General features: G+C 34.4%; 1 protein-coding gene across 1 annotated transcript in view; it reads right to left on the bottom strand.

Moving 5' to 3' along the window:
- LOC126836595 (ephrin-B2) overlaps nucleotides 1–23,444 on the bottom strand; it is a 163,888-nt gene extending 140,444 nt beyond the window's left edge. The window contains exon 1 of the mRNA XM_050570149.1: nucleotides 22,536–23,444. Coding sequence (XP_050426106.1) covers nucleotides 22,536–22,759 — 224 coding nt within the window. The 5' untranslated portion in view covers nucleotides 22,760–23,444. The remainder of the gene's footprint in view (nucleotides 1–22,535) is intronic.
- Nucleotides 23,445–26,885: the final 3,441 nt, after the last annotated feature.

Genomic DNA, 26,885 nt, shown 5'->3' with positions numbered 1-26,885 from the left:
ATCGAATAAAATTACAAAACCAATTAAATTTTTATCAATGCTATTTATTTTATATAAATTCCAACCAATATAATATATTGTTATGTACGTTATTGGACTCGGTTTAATTTTTATGATAAACGATATATTATCCATTATAATTTGCCAAACTCTTGCATCATTCCTTATCATATTATTATAATTATTATCCACGACCTTTTCCAAATTGTACAGATTATGCTTTTTTTAGAAACGGACTCAATTTGACAAATATATAACATTTAAATATGTACACTATAAACCACATCGATAACCCCAAAACCCGTTACAAATTCAATTTTAAAAATAATGCTATTACACGAACGCCAGACATTAAGTGCACGCAACATGATAATAATTATAGTTACAGCAGCAAGGCCTATATTTTATTTTATCAACCGCCGTTCTGCCGGGATATTTTTATAATAAGCACAGCACTAGCGAAAAGTTATTACGTGTTACACATAAAAACGTTGACCAAGAGTTATTAGATAACCCGATATTTCCATAGATAAAAAAAATCATTACCAATGATCTTTATCATCGTTACCGTCGAAATCACGTTATTTCCAGTTGAGTCAGTGTAAGACGATCTATGCACTACAGAATCATTAATTAGTAATAAAATGTCCAATGAGCAAAGTGGTACATGGTACATGTGCAAGCGCCAAGCTAAGCATAGCCAAGGTAACATAAAAAACTCAAAAACTTGGTAAATTAGTTCAAATTCAGTTGATCTACTAACATTTTGACTAGACTACATTTCTACCAAATTTCTATCACTAGTAGATTTTACATGCCTCTACTCCAGTCTCTTGTTTAACACTAGATATACCAAATGTATTAAATCCATTATTATTGGCCAAATATTTTTTAAGGAAAACTGGACTTACTAATGTGTTACAACAAACTACTTTGCCAACGAGTACTTAATAGTAGACAAACTCTGCGTTTTATAATCTAGAAGAGTACATTAGACGCAAGATATAACATCCCCATAAAGTCACGTTGTCTTAATTTTAGGCCTTAGAGTGTACCTACTACAAGTTTTATTATTGTAATCATTTCTGTAGGTACACAGCTGATCGGTCAACGTTCTCGTTTCCCGACTAGACTTCTACAAATAATTGCAAAAAATTATTTAGGTTAGCTCAATAGTGTTTTTTAGACCATTTCCTCGACCGACAATCATTACTACGGCCATCTCCTCGTCCCATACTTACACCAGCGTCGGTCTCGGGGCCGTCTACTGTTTATGTGTGGATGCGAAACCGGTTTGTTTCTAAATGTACAGAGAACTATATACACACATACACAAGCATAATATTATTTACAGCCAACTCGCTGGCTCACCCCACTGCAACCGACAGTCGCCATCATCACGGTTCGATGACACACACACGCACTGTCTAAGCATCGCGGGCTACGCTCTGTATACAAAGACACGATATGCATAACATAATATATCATATTTATTATTATACGCATACATTATAAGACGAGTAAACGTATAGAACTTATCAAAATATTTTTTTCCTCGACGAAAACGCCCGATAATCCCAATTACTTTTTTTTTTTGGTTTTGATTTGAATAACTAAATTAGTTCCAAAAATAATAATCTCCGGTCGTTATAATAATATTATCGTTGCAGTATGAAACCGTTTTTCGCTGTTGGCACCATCGCACGCCGATGACGGACGGTCCAGTATTGGATTTCAATATCACACACACACAAAATAGGGGGAGGGGGGAAAATTATTCTTGAGGGTCTTCGCCCACAGACCAACACGTGCGTACAAGACATTAGCGTATAGAGAAAAACGAACGCCCTCATTCTATGTGCGCGCGAGAGAGCCCGTGAAATATTATTTTAAAAACCGCGTTTGCAGAGCTAGTACGTAAAAAGCAATTTATGAGATTGAAAAAAAAAAGCTCTTATATGTACATATAATACACAGGGTTTTTGATTTTTGCGGCGCGCGCTAGTTTTCGGGCGATCCACCCTCGTGCCATCGAATCGCATAGGGCGAGACACACGCTATATATTTATATGTTTAAATAATATTGAATTAGTCAAAATGAAGATTTATACTTAGGGTGGACGAGGACTTAGTCATCTCGCCAAGAGGGTAGGAGAGAGTCACTTCCGCGTTATGATTTTCGCTTACACGCGCACTCTGACTTCCGGAAGTGTGTGTGTGTATCTTTCGCCCACTTGGGGAGGTATAGAACTGTTGTTTGTCGATAGCCGGGGAATAGCAGTAGCGTGTAATAAGGTTGAAAATTTGGATCATTGCTGAGGACTAAAAATAAAAAATAAAGGATGACATTTAGAAAGCAAAACGAATATTGTATATTAACCTTTTCGAAATCGTCCTGTGCCCAAACATAATGCCAAGTCATAATAGCCTATATTATACAACGGTATATCAGTAAAAGTAACGCAATGAAAGGCTAGCTCGGTATGAGTAAAGTTCACGGACCGACCGCGAGAATTTACATTAAACGAGGAATTATTCAAATTTTCAATCAACCCTTTTCGGGTCGGCTTGCACGCACAGCGGCACACGTTTCTAACGTATTATTATAATAATACGGTCAGGAGAGCGGCAAGACAGGGAGGAAAACAATTTCCATATCGAGAAATAATTTGCGCCACCGTCGAATGCTGCTGTTGTTTGCTGATGTTTATCCGGTATGCGATAATGACCGTCGTCGGACCCATAGAATAATAATATTAATTATTATTATTATTATTACCATTACTGCCGCCACCGGTAGTTTTCACCCTGTCTGGCGGCTTTAGTGGGGGGTGGGTGAAGTTTAATCTCGGTTTAAAAAGAAAAACAAGTTAAGCCGTTGTTTTCCATCAAGACAACGCTCAAGGTTTACAAGTATAAAATTCACATTTTGTATACATAGTAATGTATTATAATACGCATATTGGTTACACATTCCGTGCCGACTCATTCGGCGTTTGACTTTTTTGTGTACTTTATTTGTATCTTTCGATACGTTTCGGGATCAAAAGTGGAAAACAATTCCGAGAAACTAGTTTTTGAAGAAATTCATACAAATCCAAAATGCAAATCCAATGGCGTTTGATTTTTCGTGGAATATGCTGTACAGTGTATCATGTGCGCTTAAGTATACGCCCTGAAGCTACGTTGTACACCAAGCGTATGGCTATTGGGTACAATATTATTTTTTCTCTTAATGGTGTTGAACACGCCAATCAACGATAGGGCCGCGTGTATAATATTATGTATAATATATACTTGTATAAGTACACTTTTTTTTGCTGGCAGGCGACGACGGCCACCGTCGAGAAGGTATTTACCCGTTTTATACGTGCTCCGGTATCGTTTTATTTCAATTACATTATATATTATTAAAATATACGGGCCCTCCCCTCAATGTACCCCTCCCGCCCGTTCTACACATTTCGGGTAAGTACATGTAAAAAGCGTGGCAAAAAAAACATACCATTCTCGGCGTCACGGCAAGTCAAACTGGTACAGATCACGCTATACACATTTATAATAATGTTTGTGTAGGCGTTTATATATTATATATTATGTGCTCAAGTTGACGAGGGCAGGCAATCCCTTCTTACTTCTCCTCTTCCCCAAGTCCACAGGAAATTCGTATGAAAAATATGGCGTACAAGTGCGTACTATGCTGTTTAATGGGTCCATGGTAAACCTGGAATTTCAGGACCGTCTCTGGATGGTTGATGTTTTTTATTTCTCGACGACGTTCGACGGTCTGTTCCGAATTGTTGTCAAAATAAGGTTTTGGATTTCGAAAATTAACGCATTGTGATTCAACAAAAAAGAGAAATCAAATACCTTACATACCTACCCCAGACGGGCTTAACTGGAGATGCCGAGTATGTATCGACAACGGGGTTTGGGTTAAAATAACAAACGTCATACAAATATAATTATACGGTCATTATATTATGTTGTTGTAGATATCCTGTCTGTATCGTGTCTTGTCACCAGTTTAAAAACTCTATTTTTCCCATGGCTGGTACACCAAACGAATGCGATAACAATTATATTTTTATTTTATATAATAATACACCACGGTGTTTGTGGGAAATTAGAGGAAGTTAACACCTTCGGGCTTCGGCGATAATTGTTTTAGCTGTTATTACGACCCCTATAAAGGACACGATACTATAATATACTACTGATGCACATAGAACCTGTTTTTTAGAACTGTTCCGGCGTTGGCCAAAACCAAATTGTGATGATTTTCACATCGCCGATGTAGGTAATTAAGGGGAAGGGATCAAGCCAGGATTATAACAATATCTATACCCATGGGATATTTGAACGGCACACCTTTACATTGATGAACCGATCATAGGCGATCAATCCTATGTGCGCCGCTTCCGCTAGTAGTATATAATTCACATTAAACATAGAATGAGCAAATAAGGTGCGGCGAAAACCAATTGATATCTTAAACGATTTTAATTCGGTCGAAATTGATGGAAAAAACAAAAACCACGTTACACAGTAATGAAACAACACAATTTAACAAATGGGATTACTGCTAGAGGCGTTGGTCTTGACATATACGGCCGTGCTTCAGCAGTGCTACTCAATGCACATAAACTGTACTATATATATACATAAATAATATATATGAACGACCAGCTGCCGATGTTCCAGCGCCGCCCTAGGAATGCAGTTGTTGTATCGCCATATAATATACCTGTGTATAATATGGCCAGTACAAAATATATATAACATGTAATGGTTACAATACAAAACCATTATCGTGTGAAATGCGGCGACAAAGACGACCCCGAAGAGACACCCGTATTGCTCTTTGATATAAATGTATGGTGGTAGCTGTAATTTGTAAAAAAAAAAAAATTACACAACAACGACCTATAACTCTCAATTTTCTTACAAAATGGATTTATATATATAAACTTTTAAAATAAAAAAAACGACAAAGAAATACGACTGACCGCTCCACTGACACTCAAAAAAATAGCACACAAAAGGATTAGGCTAACGTTCCAAGCAATATAAGCAGAGGCTGTTTGGAAATTAAGTTCAAGCTGAGAAATTACACTTTATCCAGGATACTCAAAAATATTTGGCTCAAAACATGTAAAACAAAAACTGTTTTACTTCTAAAATGGATAGTTTTTTTTATACTTGTTACTCTAAAAGACTAATAAACGTTTTGTGTTCTACTACTTCTTCAGTTGAATGTATTTTTTATTTATATCTATTTTTACTACCCTATTATATTTAGATGATCAATTAAAATAATTAAATTTTAAATATTTTTTCAAAATATTTAGATATTGCATTTACATAATAGATATTTACATTTAGATATGATAAAGTATTAGAAAACATTTAAGATCTGATTTAAATTTTTAGGAAATCTGGTACAAAAAAAAATTCTAAATCAATAGATAGGTTAGGTTTATACTGATTATGCATTTCTAGACCGGACACTCTGCCCCTGAATATAAGCTGAGGTTACTAAGCTTGCAAACAAAACATTCTGTTTAATATATGTTTTTTTTTCTAAAAAAATATTTTTTTATTTAAAACAATTCATTTTTGTTTGGTGAATACAAATATATACATTTTGCCAACCCTCATGTTTTTAGCAAAAACAAAAAAACAGTCAACCGTATATCGAACGTGATGGATTACATATATTTTGAATTCGCTGCCATAAAAAAAAAATTAATACCTACAATTCAATTGAGAATGGAAAAAATAAATTTCATTGGCTGTTTTTACCCCGTTTGAAACAACAACGCGCTTACATTATAATAATATTATATATACCGTCTACTATACCGAATGGACACCGAGCACAGGTAGCTGCTTTTCGTGTGTCGCCACCGAATAATATTTACCTATATAGTTCCACATAATATACATAATATATACATACAAGGTATTTTTTCCAGAGATAACCGATCGAATTACAAACGAGAAACCCGAATAAACTGTGTGTATTGAATTTCCACGGTCAAAACGCACAGTAGCGGCGTATGCTGAATAATCTGTGATGGCGGTCCGAGTCGTTTTTTACATATGTATTTTTTTCTTTCTACAAACCTTCGTGAATAAAATATTATTTATAAAAAAATAAAATAAAAATTTCGCCCGGAACGCGTTCCCTCCCCACCCCCTCCACGTTATACATTTTCATAAAATTAATCTTTTTCCTCAGCTCCCAGAGCGTTAATTAAATTGTTTTATACCAACGTTGTTAAGTATCATTCTCGTTGTTTGTAACCTAGTGTGTTTTTATTTTATTTTCGGGATTCCGAATATTGGCGGTTCCGTTCTAACGGACACACACGCTTGGGCAACGGACTTACATGTGTATACACATATGTATAATATGTTTTCGCCAGACCGACAAAAACTTATTTATGTATTATACATTTGTAATATATTTTATTAACATAAAAAACAACGCCTCTTCACACCACCGCGGCCGCGTCGAGGGCGCCGGCAGTATTCTACATACATACATACGTACATATTATATCGCTTAGAATTAGTTTTCGATTTGATTTACGAGTGATTTTTTGAAGAAAATAAAAATATATATGATAAATATAATAATATTCTAACATGTTCATGCAATATAGCAATCGAATACAGACCGAGGCTTACTTTACACACGATCCGAAGGAATTATATAGAGTCCCGAGTCCGTATATTGATTATAAATTATGTAATTGCGTTGGACGTCGGATTGTATATTTATAGTACTTACCAGGAGGCGCTATCGGACCCGCGGGTCAACAATCGCATTTGTTATTACTCTTATACCTACTATACAGGCGCAAGACGGACCGAAAAAATAATAATAACGCTACGCACTTAATAATAACTGGAGCTAGATTTTATTATAATTGTAAAATATCATCGATACATCACACGCCTTATAATAGATAAAAAAAATATATATATACATTAATATGATCGCTCATCGGCGCCTCCCACGTAGTTTCTTGATTTTGTTCGTAGCCACTTTAAGCTATAGTGGTCGAAAAACTGACTCGGTCAGGAATATTTAACGATTTAACGTTTCATTAATAATTTGAACGATCCAATCGTATGGATCATGATTGATTAGATAGTAAAGCTGTTGTGAAACCAACAATGACAAATGGAAACGTGTGTTGGACATAGAATAATATAGACAAATGGCAGTGACGTCAAAATGGATGAGTATAGAGGTTGCCTTAATAATAGCAGGAACAATCATAAGCCAAGGGCATGTATAATGAATAGAGGAAAATGACAAATAATAGGCAAAACCAGTAAGATAGATCAGATTTACAGGTGGGAGAGGTAAACTTTTGGTCTAGTAGAAATAGTTGAATAGTATAAAAATAAAGACAACTATATGTCTGGAGTAAGAGAGAACATTTGTCTGACCGACACCATTTGTATTACTTCAGGGGCGGTTATGCAACTTGGCAGTAGTAAATTTAAATAGTGATGATGTTTGATGTTTAATTTAACAAAATTAATCTGGTAATAAATAAATGATTAAAAAACCGCCAGTAATGATGTTACTGATTTTTATTTCTTGTGTCAACTGAAACGATCCTGCGAATCTTCTGTTAAATATTTTATAGGCATTGCTAAACACAACCCTAACTAAGGAAACGTAAATCTACGTTAAATAAATATAACACAAGATGGAGATATTTTCTTATTTATTGATGTGTTTACACGAGTTTACATTACTTTTTCTATGTAATTTTATTTACTAGTTTTCGAATAGATTATGAGCCGAGACAAATATAGTGTGAAAAAAATGTACTTATTTACACAGATCCTTGCATTCATGCGTGTTGTACACGTTTTTTTTTTACATCGTGTAACGTATATTCTCATAGACGGTCAAAAGGAAAGAGGACACCTATCTCTTTGACGCGGGCGCTGTAATAATTTTAATTGGAAAAATTCCTACTGCATAATGTTGTAGTCTAGCATATTATAAAATGATATCTCTATATAGCCCGGGGTTGTGGAATGAAATGGGGGAAAAACAGGGGAAGTGACTGATGTGTTCGCAAACTAGCATCGAGTTAATCACTACGCGTGTGTGCGGCTAAATGAGAAGGGGAGGGGGGAGTTGAGCTCGTTTAGACCACGCCTAAAGGCGTCCGCCTCTTTTCGCCTGGGTGATAAAATTTTTTTTTTAAAAAACGCTTCTCTTTTGTTCTACCGTCGCGTCGTTGAGTGCATTATGCATCGGTGCACTCGGTCATATACGTGTGCATTAACAACACACTATATTCATATACATACAGGGTGATTCATTTAACGTGAGACACTAATTTTATACGGTTTTTCTTAAAGAAACATTTTTATTTATGGAATTGCAAGTTGTATTTGAGAGTTCCTAAAATTGAATAACATTAAAAAATATTATCGACCAGCCAAAATGTTCGGCAAATTATTATTATTTTAAAAATGGAATTAAATACATGTACCTACATACGTTCCCATTTAAGTTTTAAAAGTCGATAGGCTTTTGGAAAATATTTGGGAACTCTATGATAATGTACAACAACATAAATAAATATGTTTTCATAAAGAAAAACTATAAATTTGTAACAATTTAAGGGGTGAGTGGATAAAGGTGTTAACTGACAATTTCAAAACTTTTCACTAGATAATATTATAGTCAACGTATTTGTTTACAAAGTAATAATAATATTTTGATAGCACCTTCACCAACTGCGAATTTCCGAAAATAATCATAATATTTTGCTAAAACGTGTAATACAACACTGTCATTCATTCGATAAAAACTATTTTAGAAAAAAATGTCACTTAACACTTATATCCACTCACTCCTTAAATTTTGTTTCGGAAATATAAGTGGCATACGTTAAAAGGATCACCCGGTATACACACTTGTACCTACCACACATATTACATACATAATAAAGCAGCGTCACATGCGTGTTCACGACGTCGAGCGGGGCATATTATTTTGATGTATCTCGACAAGTCTCTCTCTCCGGCAAACGTTTTGTTGTCCCCTACTTGAAAAACTATTTTTTATTTTTTTTTTTCGCCAATATTAAAAAACTAGATAGATATGTATAACGCAAAACGAGTGTACTGTGTACATGAAACAAAAACAAAAAAGCCAACCCGGCTGACACCCGTGTCAAGACTTCTGCGGCGTGTGAAAACCGGTTCTTTTTAATTTTTTTTTTTTTAGCACAATGCAACGACAAACGAGAGAACAACGACACGGGGATGAATAAAACATTAAAATATATTTTTAAGGTAGCCGAAGTGACGGCGGCGGCGGCGGTGGCGATGATCTCCCGCTGAGTACCTACCTATATTGTAATATGCCCTCCGAATAAAAGTATATAGTATTATAAACGATTACTATATGTTGGCCGACTACAATAAATACACCAGTGCAGTGAATGAAGTGCAAAATCAAGCTATTTTCACGGTGGCGGGATTTTCGGGAGCACCTGGTGGCGGTAACGGTCGGCGTTGCCTTTTTTTCCATACCTATAGTAGTATAGTTACTGTAGGATATACAATGCAGTGTGTTTACACGAGCAGAGAGGAGAAGCGATTATTAACACAGTAGATACGGTCTAGTTTGGCAGGTGCGGGGATTCGACTTAATCCAGATTTCCGGCGGTACACGTCAACAACTCTCGGCGGGATTAATATTTCTTCTTTTATTTTGTTCTGGATATACCGGGCAAAGGTACAGGCGTTTTTACACGGCCCCGGCTTGCGCCAAGGAAATAATCACTACAGTGTTGGGGAGAGACACGCTACGGATCAGAGCTACAATGTACCAGAGTGGCTTTACTAGCACTCGGTGTAATTAATTTCGCCCCGAAAACCGTAAGTACACGATTTCCGTATCAAACTTCCCGGCCAGCACACGCGCCAAGAGCACAAAATAGATGAAAGCAGAAGGGTCACTTTCGATGTAGACAAAGAAAAAGTGACGGCCATTTTGTAAAATCTATTTATTATTTTATTATAGTGGTGTAGATTTAAGAAAAGATGGTCGTCGCGTTTTTGCGTGATAAGTATCTTCCCCATGTTAACTTTTACCAGTGTCAGGGGCCTGCCAAGAGTATCTGACCAGCGAAAGAAAAGAAAACAACATAAACTCTAAAGCGCAAACGTTATTTATTTTTTATTATTATAAAAAAATCATCGAGGTTCGCATTCAAGCTTAAACACTGTAAGTTTATGCACTAAAAACGACCGAAACACGAATTTGTTTATAGATAAGCAATTCACTTGTATGTAATTTACGAACCGTATGAAAAGGCGGTTAGGGGGGCATAATATATAGGCGATATCCGCTACACATGTGACTAGAAGAAATTTTAAATTGGCCAATTAACTTTAATGGTAAATGCGTATTAAGTATTTCTAATTACAAAACTTTTAATTTTTAAACTTATTTGTTTCTTAGTTATGAGGAAAGTTTGATTAAAAATTTAGTGTTGTAGATTCTGTAGGCACTGTAACATTCTGACGTAGGTATAACACAAAATTTATTTTGGACTCTCTAGAAGATAGTTTAAATTTGTAGTTTATTTGAGTTAAAGTTCTAGTTTTTGCATCTTAATCAGATCTCCATATTTGTTGTTTAAAGTGGTCACTAAATAATGCGAAAATCACATATTACTGCCGGCCAAGTGTTATTTACTTGTAAAAATACCACTAGCATTTCCGACGTGTATAGTGGTAAAGTGTACACTATAAACAATAGCAAAAGCGCATCCTTCGAATTTTATTGGTTTATTGTCCTACATGTTAAACGCCGATTGCAGACAATAGAAGTTTTTTTAAAATAAATATCCGGTAAACGCAAGAATTATACTAAAAAAACCCAAGGCATGGAATTCGACGAGTGTAACGGATATGTTTGATGGGTTCAATCCATAAATATGCGTTCAAGCAAGTTTTTTTTTACTGTTTGGTAATGTTTACCCACTTCACATACTATTGTGCAAATAAGGACGTGTGTGCTATAAGACACCGCGAAAACCATATACATTTCAAACAAGCATATAATTACTCAATAGGATTTTATGTGTGTTTTTAATTCATAACCATTGAATACATGAACGGAAAAAGCTTCAAAACTTGAAACGTTGAGAAATAAAACACTGACAGATGTCTGTGGAGTTCGAGTTCTCTTAGATATGTTTAGAGCAGAGGCGGCAAAAACACACTAATTATTGTGTCAATTTTGGTGTTTCCAAAATCAATCAAGCTCTAAGCGTGGAAGGAGTGTAACTTTAGATTTCGGTGACTGTTTATGCAAACGATATAGGGACTGACGGTCAACAATTATTATATTTTTTTTAACCACCATGCAGCTCGTCGCGTCGGTGCAATACAATCGTGCACCGTCGGACTGTCATATTAAATATTTCTTTTAATTCCGAGAAGGTGAAAAAACGTGTGTCGCCAATATAATTCGGTCGAATTAGCTAAAAAAATGTTGGCGACGTCGATAATTAATGTTAACGTCAAATACATCAATTTTTTTTTCTGTTGTTACACAACACCGAATGTTAAAAAACAAAAATTCTTTCCAGTACCTACAAACCACACGTATGAAGTACCTCTACGTACGGAGACCACCAACGAACCGTGCTACGGTATGAATGTGCGTATGTGGATTATATAAGTCCCGCTCGTGCTTACACGCCGGAGCATCATATACAAGGAAGTAATAGTAATAACAGATAATAATAACAGTACCTTAAATATTGGACTTAACGTCGCCTCGGCGACGAATCGAAAAGAAAAATTAATGGAATTTCGTATCTCTCTCCACGGGGCACTGTATAATTATCGTATGATATCCGTTTTGTGTGACATTATCGTGCCTATGATGATATTATTATGCTGCAAGTGTGTATCACTGACAGCGGCGGCTCTCACGTGTTCCCTATAAATCGTATATAAACAAAAAAACAAAAAACGTTGGGGAGGTAAAGGGAAGAAAATAACCTAGGAAATAATAATAATAACATAGTAGTGACATTGCTGTTGTGTATATATATATATTATGTAGTAATATACGGGTATTATGTGTAGCGTACGTCGCACGTCTCTTATGTATACAGATATTATTATAAATACATACATACTGTATATATTATATAGCGGGTGAGTGCCGGCGTGAGAGAGGTTGGCAGCGCAGGTATGCAGCTGGTATGTGTTGTTGCTGGGGTGCAGGGGTATAGGTTAGCCGAGGTCAGACCGTATATAGGTACAGACTCGGTTCACATATATATATATATATATATATATATATATATATATATATATATATATATATATATATGTACCCGTCGAAGGACCATCATGCACAGACCGAGGATCCCGGGTGTGTAAAACGTGGAAAGGAACACAATATAATATAATAATAATACTAAAAGGACACGAGGTCTTGGGAGTAGTAGTAGAGGTGGAGATTGCGGGTGGTAGGTAGCGGGACGGTCCGAAGAAGAAACCGGTGCAAGGAAACTGTCGTTTAAGCCGAGGATTTTTTTTTTTTGACAATAATATTATTGCTTACTTAAATAAGACGCTTTATACCGCCCAGACACCGTGGTAACCGTGGCTACCTGACGTCCGTCGTTACCGTTTTTTTATTGTTTTTTATTAAACTGTAAACGGAACATCGTTAATCCTACAAGTCGACCATCCGAGAAATAAACCGCTGATCGATACGACCATCATCAAAATAGTTTACCCTAATTTATAACACTTTTTTTTTATCCGTGAGAAAGCGAGACGATTGAGTTTGAGATTTTTTATAAAGAAAAAACACCACCGGAATGATACTTAATTATACCATACTTTGTTAAACAGTACAGAATAGTCTTATGACAAAATGTAAATAAACTAAAACGAAGTCATCCTTGTAACTCGTGTAGTTTCTTTATATTATTATTAATCATTGAACTAATATATTCATACGGTATTAAATTTCCCTATGTTTTATTTTTGTACAAATTCTACTCTATAAGTAAAACTGACTATATTATAGAGGATTAACTGCTAAATAGCTTTTAAATAAAGTAATAAATAACGCCACGAGTATATTAGAATTTAATATAATAAAAACCTTAGATTTTATTTGCTTAATTAATATTTTATGACTGATAATCATTAAATTCCATTTGAAAATTGCGATGTCGATTAGCATTTTCGTCTTAGTAAAAAAAAAAAAAACACATAACATTTCATTTTAATCCAAACGCCCGCAATTTTGCCAGGCTAATATGATAATAATTTTGGTTATTAAAATATAATTTCTGGAAAACGTTAATGGATCCATACAATATATCGTCACTAATCGAGTGTCTTACGTTAATGGATCACCCTATATATTTTTAAGCGTTGAATCGGTCAAACGACATTTCATAGAAAAACGCTTAAGAGGCAATTAATGATCGACCACATTATTACAATTATCTTGGACAAATTAACAGTCAAACGGTATTGTACGTTAACAATAATTATTATAATAATATTCCAGTCGACGTCGAGCAGATAGAGCCTTGAACTGTATCGATAGAATTAATCGATTGTGTACATTATCATGTGTTCACACATGACACATTTCAAATACATCATAATAACGGTAGTGATTTTTAAAATTATTATCGTTGTTATTACTCGCCCAATGACAAATTAGACAAACGCGTATTAAGTATAGTATGCCACAGTACATTACATATTATTATAGTTATGTAAATATAATTATATATATAGTTATGGATATACTTTATCAATAATATATAGTGTGTCTATTGTTTACGCTTCGCGGGTGTAAAACTTAGTCCTATAATGTACATACTCGTCGTATGGCAGAGATTGTTTTCAAAGAATTCTGAAGTGCATCTTGTGTGCGTTTTATTTCGGTGCAACAGAGCAAACAACAATATTAAGTAGTACGAATATATTATGTAAAACTCGCATACTAATAATACGGTTCTTCGACAATTATTTTGCAATCTAAACTTTTTAAGCTTGTTTTAATGAGCTCAATATACAAATCTGAAATCGGATTATCTCTAGCCCGTCTAGTTGTTTTTAAATCACAAATAAAGTACAATGACATATAGTTAAAAGTTTTTGTATAAATATAACGTCGTGTAGTTTTTAATGATATTGGTACTCTTGGGTTTTAATTTAAGCATTAATAAGTAAATTTTAGTTATGAATTGAACTCAATGCTTATTAACTCTTAGTTGCAAACATACTGTATAGTATTAGGAGTTGACATTATTACTTGCATAAGATGAAATTTTAATAAAATAAACATTTTTGGAAAACTCATCAACACGAGTTAGAGATTAGTGATTACTAATAATATCACTTATATACAACAAATGGTTAAAATCAGGTGTAAACGGTGTAAATGTTATTTTTGTCATATTTTACAGGATGATAATTAATGAGTTAACGAGTATATGTTTGGCAGAATAGTTAAGACAGCTGAAATGTACAACTTTTTCCAAATAGCCTCGAGTAAAATTACCAAATCAATTATAGTATTTACTTTGGTTAAGTTACATAACAGCCTAAACCTATTTAATAATATTATGCATTGAAATCAAAATAAATTGACACCGGATATAGTATGGTTTTGTTGATATTCACGTTTGAATTTGCCTTTTTTTAAAAAAGATTTTTATTGGTATTATCTTTTTTTTCTACGCGCATACCTTTAGTCTTTTGTAGTGTATGACGCGTTAACTACAGCTGTTATTTAGACCTGTCGAGTATTATAGCCGAGCAATAAGTGTACTTGTTATACCAGCGACCACTCGTCGACGTCATCGACAACTTTGGGTCTTAGTATGGTAAACGCATTTTTTTTAAAAATTTTAATTTAAACCGATAAGATCACGGATTTTTATATGTCCAACAACGATCGAGACGATTATTACTCACCACGACTGATATTCTCTGTACGGGACGAATACGTTATTTAATATTAAATTATTATCTCAATTAAGAAACCAAAAATATCCCCATTTTAATTGCCGGCCGCGCAATACAAGTGACCGTGTTATCGCCGTTCGGATCTACCGTCGACCCGTATTAATAATCATCTACACACTGGACTTACTACTACTAAGATTAATTTTGTTTCCCAAACGACTACCGAGCTGGTGCACGCACCACTGACACAGCCATACTTACAGAAGTAACGTTAATATAATCAGATGGGATATAAAACAGAAAGATAGCGAGAAATATTTTTTTTTTCAAATATCACTGTGCTGTAATTTGATTTGATTGTTCTGAATGCAACATGATTTTTGCATAACTTAAAATAAGATGACTTAGAAATCTGGTTGATTTTTTTTTACACTACTTTAGAATATGTTAGAATTTATTTCTCCATCGCGTCCAGGATTTCCCATAAAAACATAGCACTTAATATTAGGCAATAAAGTAAAAAAAAACAAAGATACATACATTTATGTTAGTTTTGGTAAAAATAGGGTTTTTATAATACCGATATTTATGTATAAGAGTATAACTGAATATAACAACTTGCCAAAAAGGTGGACATGCTAGTAAAATGTGAGAATTGTTTTGAAGTCAAAGTAAAAAATTCTACTTTTTCCATAAGCATTCCGAATATATGAAAAAAGTCAACGTTTTGCGGTCTTTAGATAGCACATTTTACTAAGTTCAATTTTTTTCCTTCCGCAGCTTACAATGTTTACGCACACAGGCTGCCACACTAGTCTCAGTTACCAAAAACGAATTTACATATAGTAACGTTATATAATGTACTTATAGATATTTCTATATTGAGTAATTTATTTAAATGCACGCGACCCGGCTACGGTTTAAAACATATCTCCACGTTTTACTAAAAGTTTGAATATTAAATTTCTTCACTTCACACATTTTTTAATTGTATTTTCCATTGCTATACAACGTAGTAGAGTAAAAAACAGTCAGAAAAAGTTTTAACTGAAAAAACCCGTTATGATACAGACGTGCGGAACTTTAGCGAAATTAAAAAATAACCGGTCAATTAAACAAATAAAAAAAACCATTCTCAAAAATTCTACTATAACTTTTATAACTTTTGATATAATTATTATATTCGGAGAAAGGTGACAAAATTAATTCAACACATAACACGTCAAAAAACGGAGGTCGCACAGACATAAAAAAAACAAGTAATATACTTGAATCTGTTTACAGTTACAATCCTATTATATTGTAAAGAGAAAAAATAAAAAAAGTTATTTTTCGATCGGCGGTGCATCTCATACGGAAGAGCAAAAAAAAAATCAGCTTCTTATTGTTTTCTTAACCAGAGAAAACCTTTGTGTGTGTTTTTCGTTAAGAAAAAAAATTCTGTTAAATACATATTGTGTTCAAACTGCCAAAATACGAATACAAAACCAGCTTATACAAATAATGAATATATAAAAAAAAATGTTTTTTTGAAAAATCGTCAAACGTAGCATTAGGTTTAGTCGGGGCACTAGTACGGTAAACTTATATGCAAAACTTTTACAAAACCAGCTACCCTCTACCACTATGGGTACCACCCTCGGCTCCGGCGGGTCAATTATCGCTCTAGTGCATGCTCGGGGGTGAAGACGAAAAAAAAGGGTGACGACGCATTGACACTTAAACGTACTACCGGCAACTCTTCCAAAAAACATCCCCTCCGGCGACAGCGGCACTCGAGTGCCGCCCGCAGCAGCAGCGTAGGACACAACCGTGTCGGTTTGCTGTATGCATATTTTATATACACCGATTTTTCTCCATATGCGCCTTTGGCTCGACAATTTGTACACAGTACACGATAAGCATCATTTTGTAGTTTAGCCCAGGCCCCAGTTACTATCGGATATCTTCACAAATATCTTTGGGCATCGAACCGATGTAGCCATACGCTTCAGAAAATCGACAGTGTTCCAGCCGTATAAAATATGGCGAGGGGGTTGACTAGGACAGTTTTACCTAAAAGCACTATATATATGAATAAGCAGGATAGATCCCATATTTGTCTACTCCGTTCACATTAGTGTTTTTTATCTTAAACATTTTTTATTTTTTTTATTTATTCATCATAAGGATGATAATGCCCATCATGCTCTTCTTTGGTTTACCTCCACTATGCATTTCTTTTAACCTCTTACACGTCTTATCCGTTTTACTATTTTTCATTTCTCAATTCCATTATCTCTTATTTTCCTTGAAAACTCTTAGACCCTTCCCGGCGAAAAATCGCTGAATCTCCTATCGACGATCGAAAACACTAAACTGGTGACCCGGCCCTTACTCGGCGGTACGTACATTGGAGAGACAAGAAAGGATAATAATATGATAAGTTTAAAAAGAAGAGGGAGCTATGTAATGCATGGTGATGGTTCAATCGGGTCCTACTAACCGTTGGACGTTTTCGGTGACGATGGCCAGTTAGATCCATCAAAGACTTACTCGTCCGAATCGATCCCTCCCCTTCCATTAACTTGATTACGGATGAAAAATTTCTATTTAACAGAGTACAATTTAAATGGATTATGAAAATAATGCAACTCTCTGGAAGCGGCCCCCAGTAAACTGCTCACAACATATGTAAAAAGCACAACACATTTAAACAGCAAGTGTAGATCTGCGCAAAATTAACCTCGTGTACTGTTAAACGATTAAACAAATAATAATAATAAAAGAGAACGGGCCCGTATGTGTTGAACGTAAGTACAATGTACGCCTGCCGAATAAAATCAATAATCCGTTTACAATATACACAGCAAATGTTGTACATTATGCACTAAGCTAAAAGGGCTAAAGAGAACCCAAACAATCACAATGGCTGGCGGCAACTAAAAAATTCGGTTAATTATTTGTGTGTGTGCTTAATACAATTACATATACATGTACAGTGAAAGGGTGATAGGCATTGTTTATCTGTTCGGATACGTTAGCAGTACAGGCATAAAGGCATGTAAATTGCATTAGTCCGTTAAGTATAGTATAATATTATATTTTATAGGCGAATGGGAATGTCGGACGCGCGTTTTACGAGATGCGTTTTACCAGACAACTCTTTGCCGGGTCGTTAAAATAAAACTTATATCATACAACTGCAAGCCGTAATACTTACAACAATAATCCTAACGGATTCTTTTTCGTATTTTTTTTTACCCTCGTAAAAAATAAAAATAATTTTTTCTGTCCCGAAGAAGACGAAAAAAATGCCTAAGCTTGTGCCATCGTTGTCAATGTAGCAATAAAATGTATAAAACAAAAAATTCACGAATATTTATCGTCTCAAGCATCGTTTTCCAAAACCTCTTCTTGCGGCTGGCTTATTCGTCGGTGCTTTATTATTTTTTTTTTTTTTATGTATACATTATTATTGTTATGACATAGCACAAAACGCAATTCTCAGCCACAGTCGACGTCTTCCGTGTCCACCCTAAACCCGAACCGGTGGGCGGACACGTGTATTAATATACTATGCATGTATATACCTAAGTGACGACGGTAAAAACCGAGTGACCCGACAGTGGACTTAACAAAATCGTTTTTTTTTTCAAACAAAATTACTCAAATTGTTTAAAACCCAGCGGTTGCACACACTCAAGCCAAACAGTTTTGTAGATCTCATTGCATTTCATCTCATTGCATTGTTCACATAGCAGAAAATGATTTTTCTTATCACAGGGATCTCCTATAAGTATATCGTCCTAAGTATATTCTATAAATGAAGTTGAAAAAAGTTGTATTATTTTTCGCTCGGAGCGTTTTAGTAAGGCATTTTTCTCACGGCTCGACGTCCAACCGGTACCTCTATAAACACATCGAGTTATATGGATTGTACAAATCCGGTAAGTATATTCGGCTAAGTATAAATATAAATCACGGCCGGTGCCGGTCTTATCACGGAAAACCTATCGATCCATAACAAACACACACACACACACACAAGCGACGGAAGGAAGAAGAAGGTGAAGAATAATGAGGGTGGGTGCAGTAACGTTCTAAAAGATAGGTAGGTAGGTATATATATATATATATATATATATATATATATATTTAAAAAAAAAGTCATACTCTCTTTCTCTATATATACCGCTTGTATTATCTCGAAGCCGGAGACCTCTTATAATACGGTGTATGGACTATGGTGCACAAGGAGGAGCAAACCGAAGAATCATGAACATTCATCAAATTCCCAAGGTTAACCTCGCGCACACACTGACTCTCCAACCAACGGATCGTAAGAAACCGGTTACACACACACACACACACACACACGTGCATATAGTATAGGAACATACATACGTCCGTGCATGCACCGAGTCGGTCGGAGAATAATGTTACTTATCGGTAAAATAAAATAAAAATTACACTATAAACGATACGCTACATTACTGTACCGCCATCATCATCATCATTATCATATTATTGGAATATAATTAATATAATACCGGCACTGGGTTTGTGGTGTTTCAAAGAAAACCGCCTGTCTGCAACGCAAAAAACTAGTCTACAATGTTTTCACGTTATACTAATATAACACATTGTAAGTATTGTAACGGGGGCCGCGCGACTTAAGCGGTCATTACAGCTAGCCCGAAGTGACCTCCTAAACGAGGTTGATGCGAAAACAAAAGTTTCAAATTGTTTAAGTTCTGCATCGAAGCGACGGTATAGGGTAATGTCTTTTGGAGCGATCAATCATTCGGAAAATGCGACTTTTAAAAGTGTTTACAAAATGACGAGAATCTAAGATAGCGCCGACCGCGCTTAAGAACGGTACATGCAAGAACAAACCAAACTGCACGACCGAGAAACCGACGAAAAACGATTTACAAGTCTAGGTCAGTCAGGTTAGGTAACGCCAAACACGATTAAGTAACATTTCAAGGCACTACATTGAAAATATTTAATATTAGCTGTATTATTTTTGTCGATTGGATTAAAATTTAGCCATGAAATATTCTGGTGAAGGTGAAGAAGAGTAGCTTTAATTGAATGGGATGAGTACAGCTGAATAATTTTATATAAAATAATATTTTTTAGAATTTATTTTATGTTATAACCCTTAAAATCAGGTGGTTATCAAAATTTACTATATTTAATTATTACTTAGCAGTCGCACTATCTCTAAAAGTTGCAATTATTCCACCACGCCACTTAACCTCAATTGAAATTATTAGGTTTTATCGAATACATTTATACCCTTATTTATTTGACTGTGTTCTGAGAGTTATTTGATTTCCGTGTCTACTGTGCATTATGCTATAGATGTTGAAGTAACAGTTCACTATAACATCGAACATCATTAAACTCATTAATATAAGCGTTATAGCGCATTATAGGGCGGTTTAAATTATTTGTGTCGACGAGATCCTACACCGAAGATCCGTCGCTAATGTTATCATATAAATTAATAATTATCACTTTGAAAATGAATACCCTTTTCAGAAAAGCGTTCAAACGCTATCGCACGACGATAGGGTTTGAACGCCGGGACACAACGATAACGACGCTCATTTGTTTCAAGTTGTATTCCTCGTGTTGTTTTTTTTTTTTTTTTAGGTCGTCTGTCCAATTTACAATACTCCAACACGGTATAGGTTATTAAAAAGTCTGTAACCGTACATCCTCATCCTCATCCTGTGTGGTTGTGTATAGCAGTTATGGTCGCGGCCCAGAGATTTCAATAATATAAAACCGCGGACTGACGGATAATCATTTTTTATGCGACTACAAAAAAAAAAGTACGGACGAGGCCATAAAAAGTGGAAAACCGAAACGAATTTTGAGAAATTAGTATTATTAATATTATGCTTTAAACTATTAGACCGGACGACGACAAACGTTTAATAGCGCGCGCGCCGTTAACCGACATTCTTATTTGTAATAAGTGCAACACATGATGTGTACAACATGCGTTAAGTGTCTATTATTGATAAATAAGAACCGATGGGATGCAAACCGGAGTTTTGCAAAATCCAACGGCCGGACATAATAGTATATTTTCTACATCGGGAAACGCGCAGAGATAATGTCATTTTTAATAATATTTACTTCAACAACATTATTATTTTCCACAAAAAAACCTATCGGGGATTGCGTCCCGAAGGCAAACAATGAACTCGCCAAACGCCATATTATTATTTATTATATCCCTGCAAATCCGACCGCAGTCGAGACCGAGGATTTACTAAGAACCAACCCAGAGGACTCTTCTTTTATTTAGCTTCGGGTCAAACATAATATTGTACTATTATAATAATAATATCAACTGTATCTGGCACCGGAAAAACTATGTCCTCGGTAGCGGTCAGGTCGGATATTTCAGTCTCTTCCACGAGTTTCCCATATTTATTATAATAATATCATATATTATTATATTACGCTAGCACGCGAGCCTTATGACTCGAGGCGGACACTGTCCGACGAGTAGAATAAGAATATTATAACCGACTTAATAAACGGGTATGATAATATGTTAAAAATAAAATCTATTTTCATACCTACAAACCGATGAATGGCGTTTCTCACGGAAATTACTCTTTTAAACTATTTATATGGTACACACACACACACACCGTTACCTGTAATGGCGTCGACTGTGTAAATACTGGAAATCGGTAAAGAAAAATGTAATTTTTTAATTATCGCATACCTAAGACATTAGTCCGGCGCACAAAAGAATAACAATAATAATTACTTGGGCGTACCTGCCTACCACCAATGTACCCCGATTATAACGTGTCTTTAATAATATATTATGTACACGATATTATAATGCACCTTAAAGAGTACGCCCATAAATAACGTGGTTTACCGGTTACGTTGAAATATTGTATTGTATTGTATGTGTAAAAACTGGTTTCATTGTTTCTCACGGGTTCCTCCTCATGACGTTAAGTGTACCGCGCGCGTTCAAAATCCTTATCACGACATGTTTTTTGATAACACCAACAACGACAACGACGACGAAAACGGTATAATAGCCGTTCGTATTACTATAACGCTATTATAAAATCACATAGGGTGGAAAATGCTAACACTATCACAGCAGTTTTATTACTATCACATCGTCGTTGTTCGCCATTTAAAAATAAACCGGCGACTACAAAATATGTATGAAAATACATATAGGTATCTATAATTATTCAAGTATTAATATTATATTGTTGTTATCGTTATTTTATTATTATAAAAATATGGTCAATGACGACCGGCCGGCGAGTACCCAGTGCAATGCAAAACACACATTAGCAGTGAGCCATCCAATACTATGAATACTGGGGTACAAACACGACCGACGTGCGGCTGTATTATTTTGGGGTAAAATCCCTTTCCCCCCTCCCAAAAAAAAAAAAAATAAAACAATAAAGACTGTATATGTTGGGATAGAAATGTTTAAATTATTATGATTTTTAAAATTTTTTACTCACATTGAATTGGACGTGTTCCAGTGTACGGTGAAGGACTTGGTACAATCGCTGACCGTCGACAGCAAAACCGTCTCGAAGCATATCAACAGCACTAGGGTGAGACAAGAGGTGATCTTCGTGCAAGACATGGTGCCCCTTACAGAAGTCGGACCCCTGGCAGCGGAGAAAGGCCTCAGGCACCTGGGTATGGCCGGGAAACCGAACAGGTCGTCGAAAAGCACCATGGCGGTTCAGATTAGTTTAATGTTTATTAAATTAGGATACTTGACTATTTTTAACGAAAACGACGTTCGAGTCGTGGAATATGAATGGTAAAATTGAAAATAATTTTATAAATATTATATCGTTTTAATTTAAATTAAACGTCGCGACGGCTTCAGCGGCATCCGGGCTCGATAAACCGATCGTGGCGAACGATTTCAAAAATCAAACAATATTTATATCTGAGAGAAAGAGAAAAATGTGTATAATAATATTATTATCCTGCGGCTAACAGTCCAGGCCGGCGGTGATCCTTTGGGTCTTCATCATCCGGCTGGCGGCGACCGAGACATGGCGACGTCGATGGCCGCAACGAACCATTTAAAAACAAAATATATAGGTAGGTATATAATATTGTATTTTTATCAATATATATTTTACTATTATTATTCACAATATAACCGATACGGTCGAACCCCGATTATGTGTATATATGTTTTATTTTTTTTTGTTTTTTTTGTTATACGCGTGCGACGCACACACACACACAATGTCCGGTGTAAAAAAAATAAAAGGTAAAATAATTTCGAAAAACAAAAAGATAAATATTGTAACCGATACAACGACAGCGGCGGCGGTGACGAAAAACGCGCGACAATAACCGCGGTCCACACTGTACGGTCGGCGCTGCGGTACTAATGGACGGTATGGTAGTAAACGAAAATGCTGTTAACGCGCAACGGTCCGGCAACACCGCGCGCCCAAACGCACGACGGACGGCAGCGGCGGCGGTAGTTTTTTTTCCGCCTCGCCAAACGCAGCGCTGTCTACCGGCCAAACGCGCACCGTCCCGCGGTTACGGGTCGCGCCATCTCCATGAGCCCCTCGATGAATGAAGGAGTTAAACTATTAAATCTCACACGGCAGACCCCCATGTTTAGCTGATTTATTCAAATGCTTTGTTTTTTTTTTTCTACATAATTCGTTAGTCTTATATTAATCGTTATAAAATTACTAGCCGAGTTACCCAGGGGACAGTGGTGGGAGAAATTACCCCAAAAATTCATTACAAAATGATAACCCTAAATTTTTACCTATGGGTACCCTTGGGTTCACCCGACTTTCCCTAGGTATTTATATTTTATTCACAAAACTATGGATTTGTCATCACAATATAGGTAGTTTTAGATTATTTTTAACATGTCACCCTATTCCATCTTCACTTAATACTTCACCAGTCATAATACTTATAATATTATTATGTCGGGTACCTAGTTTGGTTGAAATTGTGTCAGGCGTTTCAGAGCTGGTATGTTCGAACATACATAATACATTTTTATACATAGAGATTAATAAATTTGTTTAGCATTTTTATTTTATTTTTTTAATTGAGAAATTTGATTTTTAATAAGATATTAGATATAAAAGATTTGGCCTGTGTTTGATTTTACAAGTTTTATGTTTAAAAGTTGATAGCGCTCTGGAAAATACTAAACCAGATGAACATTATTTGGTAATTTTATAATACGTATTATAAAATAGCATAAATAAAAAGGTTTTAAAAATATATATAATATATATTAATATTATATCACTTAAAGAACTGCAATGACATAATGTGCTGACAGAATTGATCTCCCCGTATACATAAACAATTAGTATTAAATAGAAATTTTAAGTTATAACACTTCTCGGTTAGATTAAATTTCAATACAGCACACAAGATAAAAAAAGTCGAATATTGTTTAATAATACAATTTTTTTGGTTTGTCAATGTCTATTGAATGTGGTATAAACAAAAGATTAACTCACTCAAGTTGGACTTTTTATATTTTTGTCAACTAGAGTTACTTTCAAGAACAATTTCTGATCTAAAAACTTGCTGCATGATGAAATCGGTTCAGTGGATAAGGAGAGTGCAACGTTGAGTTTGTTTGTGCAAATAACAGTTGTCTGCCCAGAAAGATATTGTTGTACGTGTTTGGGTATAATAATATTACCTATATCGTTAATATAAGAACTTGTTTTCGTTACATTACAGTTTTAAGTGATATTTTCAATTTATATAAATTTGTTTTTCACTCAAACCTTTGTATGCCTTGACTTGAAAGTTGCGACGTAGAAAAATTAAATTTGTATTTAATTTAATAACTAATAATTCTGTAAATTTCAAAGCTCGTCGAAAAAATAACAACAATATAATTTTAAAAGTGTGTTTTATGACCCTTTACAAATATATATTATTTTGAGTGAAAGCAATCTTTCAGAATTATTCAAAGTAAACATTTGTTTTAGTACATTTTATCAAGATCAAAAATTCATTCTTGTTCAATAATATTGTTTTTACCAAATAACTAATTTTATCTTTCAAAATACTAAATTAATGCATGTGCAAATATTTAATTTTTAATAAATTATTTTACTTATATTTGTGTTACTTTATTCATGTTCAAATAATTGCATATACTTGTTTAAAACAAATATATCATATCTTATGTATGTACAACCGTATTTTGCTCCTAAACCGTGTTTTGTATCACGTTAGTTGTTAACTATCAAATTTTAGTGCACTCATAAATTTGAATCGATAAAGTTTACCATTTGACAAACAAATATAATATTATGATAATCCTCTTTTATCAAAGTATATAATTTGTTGTAGGTTTTCTTTTTTGTGGTACGATAGATAGGGGTAGTGCACACCCTTAAAAATGCCCTTGTTATAATATTGTATCTTATAATACCTCATAACTAAAGTGACACACCACAACAAATGTTTCAGATTAACGGATTAATATGTTATCTATGCTTTATTTCTGATTTTATTTTTGTCTAGAGGTTGAAACGTTTCTTAAAACCTTATAAATATTAAACTAATAAGCTTCATAAATGGCAACCTATATATTTTATGAGCTTTTTGAACTAAGAATAATTTTTACCATATTTGTCTACTAGTCGTTAACCAAAGTAGTCTATAAACGCATTTTATAGTCTACTAACTAGTTTTTAATAATATTATATGTATAATAATATGCATATTATAATTTGGTATTTTATTATAACAAACCAAAATAATTGTGCGAGAGCAATGATGTAATTACTTTCATGTGTATGATTAAAAATATTACACGCCAGGGCTATTACACACGAGATAACGTTGCACCTTGGAACATATTATTAATTTTTTTTTTTGTAGGATTATTTTCTGAAAGCCATTTGTGTGATGTGTTTACTTTGTTTAATGCTAATGACCCAATGACCGGCCACGAGTGATGTACGTACCGTTTTATTAATTAGTATCATTTATATTACCGACAAATTCCTGAACAACTGGATCCACTCGTGTTATTATTACTTATATACACCGGGTTTGAATAATTAACGGGCAGGAAATTCGAAAATGTATATTCATAGAATGTTAGTTTGTGTACCTATGTGTTAGCGGACGTATAATTTAGTCGGTGGCATAAATCATATTAATAAAATTAAGCAAATAACAAAAGAGTAATAATTAAAAAGAAACAATATTAAAAATATAATTTATGTACATACCTAAGTAGCGGTCTTTAAGAAACGACTAATACGTTATTTGGGTATCGTTTAGAATGGCAAATTACATAAATTGCATAAAATCCGGTCGTTTAAAACACAATTGGTCTTTCATTGACAAACGACGGATAGTAGGTACCTGGTACATATTATTATATTATTACAATACGTTCCGAGGCGGTACGGGTTTTTATTATTAACAAAAAAAAATATATAAAATTAACATCAATGTTTAACACATGGGATGTGGCTATATTTTTGAATAATATTTTAAAATTGATCAAACTTTTTACTTTTTGCTAATTATAAGTACCTAGCTATATTTTATAATCAGATAATGTTATTATGTTTTGCATAAATAATTGATTTTGTTCGGACAAACTATTTCAATTCACTGATTTAAAAAATACCAAAATTTCACAATTACATTAGTTAGTAAAAACATTCTTGTAAATGCTCATAATATTCTTTATTCAAATGAACAATAATGATGATAATTTTTACGATTACCATTTACAATTTATTTATTTATAATACAGGCAAAAGTACAAAAAAAAACAAAAAAAATGTATAATACAATTGTTAAAAATCATAAAACAT

The sequence above is a fragment of the Adelges cooleyi genome, unplaced genomic scaffold (genome assembly GCF_023614345.1).
Source record: "Adelges cooleyi isolate 19-005CV unplaced genomic scaffold, UGA_ACOO_1.1 ACOO_flye_CR_arks_rails_tigmint_CR_PRNA_247, whole genome shotgun sequence".
NCBI lineage: Eukaryota > Metazoa > Arthropoda > Insecta > Hemiptera > Adelgidae > Adelges > Adelges cooleyi.
The sequence above is the reverse complement of the archived record's forward strand: the minus strand, read 5'-3'. Positions and strand labels throughout refer to the sequence as shown.